The 9,349-nt window shown below is 44.3% G+C and overlaps 1 protein-coding gene across 1 annotated transcript in view; it reads left to right on the top strand.

Moving 5' to 3' along the window:
* The window catches only part of LOC101996142 (cytochrome b5), a 30,280-nt gene that overhangs the window by 12,994 nt on the left and 7,937 nt on the right, over nt 1-9,349 (top strand). The window contains exon 2 of the mRNA XM_005356331.2: nt 9,082-9,210. Coding sequence (XP_005356388.1) covers nt 9,082-9,210 — 129 coding nt within the window. The remainder of the gene's footprint in view (nt 1-9,081; nt 9,211-9,349) is intronic.

Genomic DNA, 9,349 nt, shown 5'->3' on the forward strand with positions numbered 1-9,349 from the left:
GTGTGTGTGTGTGTGTGTGTGTGTGTGTGTGTGTGTGTGTGTGGTGTGTGACAGTTTTTATTGCAACACTGTCCTGCAGCATCGCTGTGATTTCCTGGAGTTGGGTTGCAATGGCTTTTAGCCTACATGTGGCTGGGTTCTTCAGTTCGTTGTGTTGGGTGGGGACAAGGTACTTTGGCACATCTGTCATGCCATGTTCTTCCTGCCTCGGAGTGACCCTTCGTTCTGGTCTCCTGCAGCATGCTGGCTTTCAACACCCTATGTGCTTACTTACTTCCAACCATCTAGTCTTTCATGGTTTTTTTAAACTTAAACTAATTTCTTTGTTAATAACAGACTTTTCAATATCCGTGAGTAACCTGTTATTTTTTTTACCGCTGCTCCTTTATGTACCAGCTCTGTGAACTTCAGTTTTTGCAATCCAGAAAGCACTTAGATTGTTTTTTTAAAAATCCCTGTTTTTCTACCTAGATGTCTAGACTTACTGTTTAGTCAACAATCCAGAAAGAAGACTTCTTAATAATTCTCTCATTGACATATGTCAAGACACTTGTCCTTGAACTTGTTTGAGTTTTTTTTTTTTTTGTTTTGTTTTTTGCTGTTTAAAACTGTACTTATGCTGCTAGAGATGGTATCAGACAAGCTGGATTTCTTAAGTAGGTAATTGATGCAGTTATTAGATTTAAACTCAAAGGAAATTCAAATAACCGCGCACACAGGAGCTGAGAGTTGATTCTCTGTCAAAGCAGGTAGCTTTCCTGCCCAGGGCTATGGATAAACCGTTCTGTCCTGAGGAGTCCACACTCGAGTGGAGGAGATGAAGAAGCTAGGGCAAAGGAGGGAGTGCTTCCCTTAGTCCGAGGTGAAGAGCGAGCCTGGGAACCAGTCTTGCCTAGGAGAGAGCATCTCTAATGACGGCCGCAGGCTGCTGGTTTGAATCTAAAGTGATGCTGACTTCTGGCAGCAGCATCTTTTCTCATCTGAGTTTATTGCCTCTATGTCAAGAATTATTTATTATTCATGCAAATAATCCATATCATAACTAGTATCAAAAGTTCTCTTATCAGTTTTTGTAGATCCACAGGTCTCAGAAAATCCAAAGTAGATTTTCCCCCTTGCAGTTTAAAAAATACATATTCTGGGTCCTGTAGAGCAGTGATTCTCAACCTGTGTGTCATGACCCTTTCACAGGGGTCCCATATCAGATATCCATACCAGATATTTACATTGCAGTCCATAACAATAGCAAAATTATGACGGATCAGCATACATAATGTTATGGTCGGGTCCCCCACCATGAGGAACTGTATTAAAGGGTCACAGCATTAGGAAGGTTGAGAAGCACCGTTGTAGAGTCTGATATGTCTGTCTCTTATCACTTCTCTTTGGCCTCATTCTGAAAAGGGATGAAGTACCAGGTTACTAATATCTTATCGTTCTTATCCTCATAACTTAGAAAGTAACCCCAGGTCATGAGTTTATTATAAATGCATTCCAGGGCGGTATGATATACCTGTGATACTGTTCTTTAGAGAACGCTTTCTTCAGTTTTACTCTGGTATTACTGTCTTCTGTGTATGGAAAATCCCACTCTCTTCTCCACAGGCAAAGCCAGTGCCGGGTGTGCGCTGTGTCATCCTTACTCCTGATTGTACTGAAGTGGAGACTTAACAAGAAGCTAGAGAAGGGGGTGAAGATAAGGACCCTCCGGGGACAAGTTTACCACATGAACAGTACTGGGTCAGACGTACGGGCTAGCCAGCTTGGCCTGTAATGTTTGGGTTCATTGGCCTGGGGTAAACCTATGTGCACTGTAGTCTTAACAAGAGACATGCACTCTCACTGAGGTTCCTAGAGCTTGGCTGTGGATGGTGTTATCATCTGGTCCCTTAGGGAGATTTTGCGTGTGCCACTTTGATAACTTTGGTGTCTCTTCATGAAGAAAGCAATCCCAGGAACGGTGGTCTCTTCCCAGGCTGTGTGCTTTTCATTAAATTCCTTTGGAAAGTAGGGTGGGTAGGGTCATGGCCGGCCCTGTAGCTAGATAAGCCTATATATGTGGTCATGCTTTTAACTGAGTTCATTTCTCACAGCAAGTAATTTAACTACTTACTTAAAATACTAGGTTAGCATTATTAGTGAAGATGGAACAGGAATCTGAGCTTTTATCAATCAGCATTGGCCAAGGGTCTGTAAATAGCACACTCAGGTTGTTATGGATAAATGTTGCTCAGTGAAGAATAATGACCAAGTTTGTGATATTATCTCTTTTTTAGGAAACCAAAGATACACCTGTTTCGTTTTTTGAATATTATATTAGCTCTCTGAAAGCCACTGACCGGGATGCCCAGTTAACGCAGTCAGGGGTAGCCCCACTTTTCCAGCCAGTCATTCTGAATAGTGAGGGTTCCTTTCTTGTCTATTTTCCTCTCTGAAATGACCTATCTTTGCCTGAGTTTATTGCTCTCATTCATTTAATGCTTACTTTCCTCCCTTATTTATTTATATTTCTCATTTTATAGGTAGGCCCTTGAATTCTAATTTATGATGTATATTGCTATATTTTTCATTTAATAATTTAACCCCAATTATTTAAATAAATCTTAAATGAGACGGTTAAGAAATCACTTCAGATACTTAGTGATTGCAAAGCAATGATTAGAGCTATAACACTTAATCTATTTAAAGTTAATATGAATGAAATGTTACATAAGCTTTAATTCCACTGTTCAAACAAGACTTAACCAGAACCTCTTCAAAGTCCTACAGTTGGGAGGATTGTAAAACAGGTTTGGCTCGATCCTAATACCTATTCTGTAGTAGTTACAGAAGAGTCCTTTGGCCCTTTGCCACTTCAGCTTTTCCAGGGATGTGTCAGCTACGAAGGGTTTTTCTTCTGAAACATTTTGATCTGTGTTAGATTCTTCCTCTGATAGTTATTGCTGAGTAGAATGTATAGTCGATAATTGCTAAGAGTAATTTGCTTGGTCGAATCATTTAAAGATGTTTATATAGAGGGGAGAGCACCTATTTTACACTAAGACTAGGGAAAGGTTTTCCTTTCTTTCTTTTTCTTTCTCTCTTTTTTTTTTTTTGAACATTAACAGAGATGAAAATCCTGCAATTGCAGTGTGAGGTGGACACCTGGGAGCCCACAACACATTCATCCTTGCCTCTTAGGGACCTTGCTCCAAGTCACACCTGAGGTGTAGGGCCCACGGGCCATTCATGATTAGTCAGAACTGAGGCCCTGTCAGTGCCAAAGGAAGTACATGCTTCTTCAGGATTAGAGCGCGTACTTTTTATGATTTTTTTCTCCCATCCAATTATGAACATGCCCGAGCCTGTTAAGCTGTTCAGTCAGACAGGATCGGGTGTGTCCTTTTCTATATGCCTCACAGTGCTTTGCATATAGATTTTAATTTAGTGGGTTATCTCAGGGAAAGGAGATTTGTGTGAACCGTTGGGAGTGAGAAAGTTCAGCTCCTCAGCTGGCTGGCATATGTAGCGATCCTAAAAGCAAAGATCCGTGCTGATCTCGTGTATTTAGTTAGCGCATACTTGACAGCATTGACGTGGGTGGCAAACACAGATGAACAGAACAGGCTGAAGTCTGAGTCATGAATTTTGCAAACAAATGTGTACACGATTTGAAAGTGTAGCAGTGTGAGCTGAGAGGGAATGGGGAGAGGCTTTCGTGCAGGACAATAGGGAGGCCATGCTGGGAGTGGGAATTAAAGGGTGGCCGACTGGAAACTGTCACTGGAGCAGGGGCGAGATGCCCATACAGCTGAGGTCACGGGGGCAACATTAACCGAGGACCAAAAGAATCGGAAAGAGTGTATTTAGGGCAAGAGAGAGAAATGTTTTGCTTGAAATGGACACTGGGCATTGGGTGAAGTTTTCAAGTATATAGACGCGCTAGGAGCCTGGCACCATGAGGTCACAGAAGTTGTTACTCAGCTGTCTTCGTTAGTGGACGGATGGTACGCAAACTGAAGATGCAATCACCAGGAGAGATACTGCAAGTGGATTGGGAGCAGGGCCAAGGGCGGAGCCTCACTGTTCGCACTTGGATATCAGGTGGCTTTGGTGGGCTGAAGGACGGTGAGAACTTATCTGAGAAAGACAGCATTTCAAGAAGAGACCCATGATGAGAAACTTTCCTGAGAGCCAGCTGAATTTCAGGAGTGGGTAGCCAATTTGAACTGTCTGTGATACAGTTTGGAAATGCTTGGGACCAGAAGTGTTTCCGGCCTCCGATTTTGGGATATTTGTGTACTCACAATGGCCTTTTAGGGATGGGACTCACCAGTGTGAGATCCATTTGTTGAACACGCTTCTTTTTGTGTTTCTTCCTAAGCCTTTTGTGTTGTCAGATACCACTAGTTAGAGTTCTGCTCTAGACTTTGCTTCTGTAGATGCGTGAAGTCCCACTAGACCACTGCACCATTCCTTTTGCAAAAACAGATATCACCTGCTTTTTTCTGTTGTCCTTTAGAAACAACCAGACAAAGCTGTTGTAGCTCTCTGAATCAGAGGCGCTAAATTTGAAATAAGTTCAGCGTCATTTCCTCCAACCATTGTGAACTCATCTCTCTGGGCTTGAGAGGCACAGCAGGCACCCGTTGTCTGCATCCAAACCCTACAGATGGATCTTCTCCCCAGGATATTCTGGATTGGAACAAGAGACACACTCTCCTGAGTATAAACCTTGGTGATGACATGAGCGTCCACAGATCTCGTAATGGAGGCCTGGTGCGCTGTCCATGGCTGTAGACAGTCTGCACAGTCATCAGCTTCCAGTTTCCCTGCCGTTGCTCCAACCAGAGTCTCTCTTCCTGTCTGAGAAGACTGAGCTGTGTAGCGATGCAGTTGTTGGAATTGGAGTACCGCCATTGGGTTCCTCTGGGTCCCTCTGCAGCAGATGCGCATCCCTCGAGTGGTGTAGACCTCTCTGGAATGTCAGCAGCCATTTAATTGCTGAGAATGCTCTTCATTCTTGCAGGATATGTATGGCAAGGCCTTGTCCTTCTTACACACATAACCCGAAGGTAATTTCATATGATTTTAGTGTACTTACATTTTTCTGCAACCCCTTACATGAAGTTGGTGTATCATGTCAGCACTCAGTAAGTTTTTATTTGAGGTTTTAGGATTAGGAGTGTACATTGTACCATGACGTCCTCAATGTATCCTTAGTTCTGAGTTGGAGATGTGGGAGAAAATTTCTCCATTTATGGACCGTGTCAACTTTTAGTATTTTAAAAGTTTTCTTTCTTTCTTTCTTTTCCTTCCTTCCTTCCTTCCTTCCTTCCTTCCTTCCTTCCTTCCTTCCTTCCTTCCTTCCTCTCTCCCTCCCTCCCTCCCTCCCTCCCTTCTTTCAGATAAAAACGTGAAGACTACTAATACCATTTATTAGCATTCCCTTATCTCTGTCTCTGTTCATCTCTGTCTCTGTTCTCATGTACTGTCAGGATGAGGGTGTATCAAGGCAGCTAAAGAAGTTGGGAATTCACAAAAATACGTGGAAGGAACTGTGATCTTGCAAGATATGTGGGCAGAGTGCTGAGGTTATCCCAACAACCAATTTAGATCTGGTCTCTCTCCCTCCTCCCATCTTCACTTTCTTCATCTCCGGGTGCTTCCGCTATGAGCCGTCATTCTGGCCTAGCACACTTACTGTCCTTTGTCTCCCTCACGACTCTCAGAGTAGTCTGACTTCATCGCCTTCATTTTGATGACTTCCTGTTGCTCACCAAAAAGATCAAGATCCTTGAAGAGACCTGGGATCCCTTCTTGGCCTGGCCTGGCCTTCTCCTTCCTGGGCCTCAGGCAGGCTTCCTTCCCGTCCCTGAACTCAGGAACTTCTGCATTAGAGGGACTTCCTTCTGTGACCCTTACCCTCTTATAACTCCAGTTGCCTCTACTTTTTTCTTCTCCATTGGCGATACTCCTTTTTCATCTTGGTGGCACTCACCGTGTGATTTCAGCAGTAACATTCGCTTGTAGTTCACAGTTGAGCGTTGTTCATGTTTGCCTGTTAGCCTGTGGTCCTTAGGGGCAGGAACCAGACTGTCTAGGCTTACTCTTGAGGCTGGGTTTTGAGGACACAAGGCCTGCATTTGTTGTGTGAATTGACTAGAGCCACAGAAAATGAAAGCTTCCTTTGGGATAATGGGAACCCTTCACAGATGCGATTGGCCATCTTGCTCTACTCTGCCCCTGTGTCCTTCTCTACCTTCCCCTCTTTCTCTTAATTTACATGGCGAGCACTTTCTCTTTTTCTCTTTTTCTCTTTTTACATGTTTCAAGGAAAATACTGGCTATTGCTAAGAGCTAGTCCCTTATCTTTGCTCTTTTATCAGGACTTGAAGTTTTCTTATTTTCTCTTAAAATAATTTTTCAGGCTTCGATTTTCTTATTGATTCTTTCACAAAGCTTTTAGGGTGGAGTTAAAATGTTCCAACATCTATCAGTTTATTTGGTATTGTGTTTTTCCTAAGTTATTCATACACACACACACACACACATACTCACACACACACTCACACTCGCTTAGCAGTGATCAGTGAGACCAGTAACCAAAGTGTTTTCTTCTTTGCTTAGAAAATTGCCTGGCAGATGATTTAGGCCAGGTTCACACTGGAGACGGAGCTTCAGGTAAACAGGCCCTTTGCTTTGTTTTCTGTTGGAGCTGAGGTGAGGGCTGCCCCCTTGGCATCGCTCTTTTAGGTTAAGACTGTTGTGTAATTGAGATGGGATGTGTGGTTTCTCCACCTTAGCCCCTTCAGTCCAGGATCCTCATGACTCCATAGCAGACCAAGATGATGACCTCATTTGTCCCGGAAGATAGGCTGTCTCTGGTGGACATCGAGACTCTGGGAGATCCAATGAGGCTCACTTGTCCTGAGCAGGAATCCCAAGTTGAGGAACTTGTGAATTAGGTCATTAGCTGAGGAGCTGTAGTGTGGGACCGGTCACCTCTGGGCTCTGGGGACTTTGGTCACTTCATATCTCCTACGTCCCTGCCTTTCTGCTCCTTGGTCAGATCAATGTTTGGCAGTTCCAGATCATTCCAGAACCAGAAAGTCTTGATTACCACTGCCACACCTGAGGTGCATCTAGAGCCGTTAGTGTAAATTTACATCTTGCCAGTCACTTCTCATTGTCAGAATGGCTGGAGCAGAGCATATTCCAGTGACGTAGAGCAATGTTTATGCAATTCAAGTCATGCTGAGGGCAGATACTAATATCGGGAAGTGTTTATTAAGGTACTGTTGTGTTTGCTAAACCATAATGATATGTGTCTGACACATAAAATATATCCTCCAAAGTTATGACCAAGATTTCCTTCCTTGTTTATTTCATGTGTATGTACCTGAGTGCATGTGTGTGGATCGCATGTGTGCAGGTCCCCACCCCCTGCATTAGAATTGCAAGTGGTTTTGAGCCACCTCCATGAGATGAGTGCTGGTGTCTGAATCTGGGTTTCTGCAAGTGGCAAATGCTCTTTCCTACTGAACCACCTTTCCGGCCCCCAAGTCCTGGTATTTTCTCTAGTTCCCATCATGTCTTAGTTGGTGTTCTGTTGCTGTGAAGAGATACCATGACCAAGGCAACTCATGAGAGAAAGCAGTTTTAATCAGAAGCCTGCTTGCAGCCCATGGTTATTACAGCAGGAGGAAGACATGGGTGACCCTGGAGCAGTAGCTGAGAGACTTTACATCATGAAGTCCAGGCAGCAGGCAGAAAGAGTCACACTGGTCTGGTGTGGGCTTTGAAAACCTCAGAGCCCATCCCCAGTGATACAGGTCTTCTGATAAGACCACACCTCCTAGGAAGGAAGGCCTGACTGCCTTCGGCTACACAGGGAGGTGGCTTATGGACCCTAAGGTAACTTACTTAAAGATCGGGATGAATTTGATCCAGGTACATCTTCAAGCTTAATTTAAGAAGAGTTTCAGGGGTGAGAGAGGTGGCTGAGTCATTGAAGGCTAGGCTCATAACCAAAAACATAAGAAGTGGTTTTTGTTTTGTTTTGTTTTGCTTTGCTTTCCTGCCAGAGTGTTTTGGATGACTTAGCAGAGCGTGTTTTCCTTCTGCATGTCTGAGAACTCTTAGCCAGGAACCTCTGGGCCTCATCCCCTAGGGTCTGTTTCCACTGTTGGACTTGGCTTCCTGAAGCAAGATTGTCCTTTGTTTTTCCAGTTAATGCAACTAAAAGCACTAAAATGCTTCTGCAAAATAAAGGGTTCTTCCCTCCGCTCCACGTAGAAATGCACTATCTTTTCTGTAGATATTCTTGGCTATACCTATGGCGGTTACTTGGATCCCTCCAGAAAGAATCCCATGCTCACTCATCCTGCACCTTCCTGCTTGTCCCCTGAGCAATGCCAGCTGTGCAGTGTAGCTGTACGGAGTGCGTCCTGAAGGGAAGCTTTGTGTTCACCTCTCTCTGACCAATGGACGGTCCCTCCTTGGTCCAGAATCAGGCTGAGAGGGTCCCAAGTCTGAGCCTTAAGTAGATGGCTGAAGAGACAGTTTAGGGATGGGTGAAGAAGCAAAATTTGGGGAATTTCCCAGAGAAGCAGAGCAGGCATTACTACATCTTTTTAAATAGTTTACTTATTTTCATTTTATGTACATTGGTATTTTGTCTGCATGTATGACTGTATGAGGGCATTGGGTTCCCTGGAACAGGAGTTAAAGACAATTGTGAGCTGAGCTGCCAGGTGGGTGCTGGGAATTGAACCCGGTCCTCTGAAAGAGCAGCAGTGTTCTTAACCCCTGAGCCATCTCTCCGGTTCCCACCACATTATTAAGGCCACCACCCGTATAACAGTGTTGTTGCTGGGCCAGCACGGTGACAGATAGCATCAGAGGAAGCTTCTGCTGTATGGTCACCAAGGAACTGGATCGTGAAGAAGCATGCTTAGAGTTCCCATTGTAGACAGTTAAAGTCAGCCATGGTCATCAGTGACTTCTGGGGTAGGCTATTGGATTCAATAAAGCAACCATTTCCTTTTAACTCATTGACCTGAAAGATTTTAACGTTCATGCAATCTGTTCTCTGAACAGCATCCCGGTGGGGAAGAAGTTCTAAGAGAACAAGCCGGGGGCGATGCTACCGAGAACTTTGAGGATGTTGGGCACTCTACTGACGCACGAGAACTGTCCAAAACGTACATCATCGGGGAGCTCCACCCAGTAAGTCAGTTCTTGGGTTGGAGGTGCCTTTCTTCTTCTATAAGGCTAGTGTTTGACATGGGTAAGTCTAGATTTGCATCAGAGAGAGAGAGAGAGAGAGAGAGAGAGAGAGAGAGGGAGGGAGGGAGGGAGGGAGGGA

This window comes from Microtus ochrogaster, chromosome 18, assembly GCF_000317375.1.
Source record: "Microtus ochrogaster isolate Prairie Vole_2 chromosome 18, MicOch1.0, whole genome shotgun sequence".
NCBI classification, from domain to species: Eukaryota; Metazoa; Chordata; class Mammalia; order Rodentia; family Cricetidae; genus Microtus; species Microtus ochrogaster.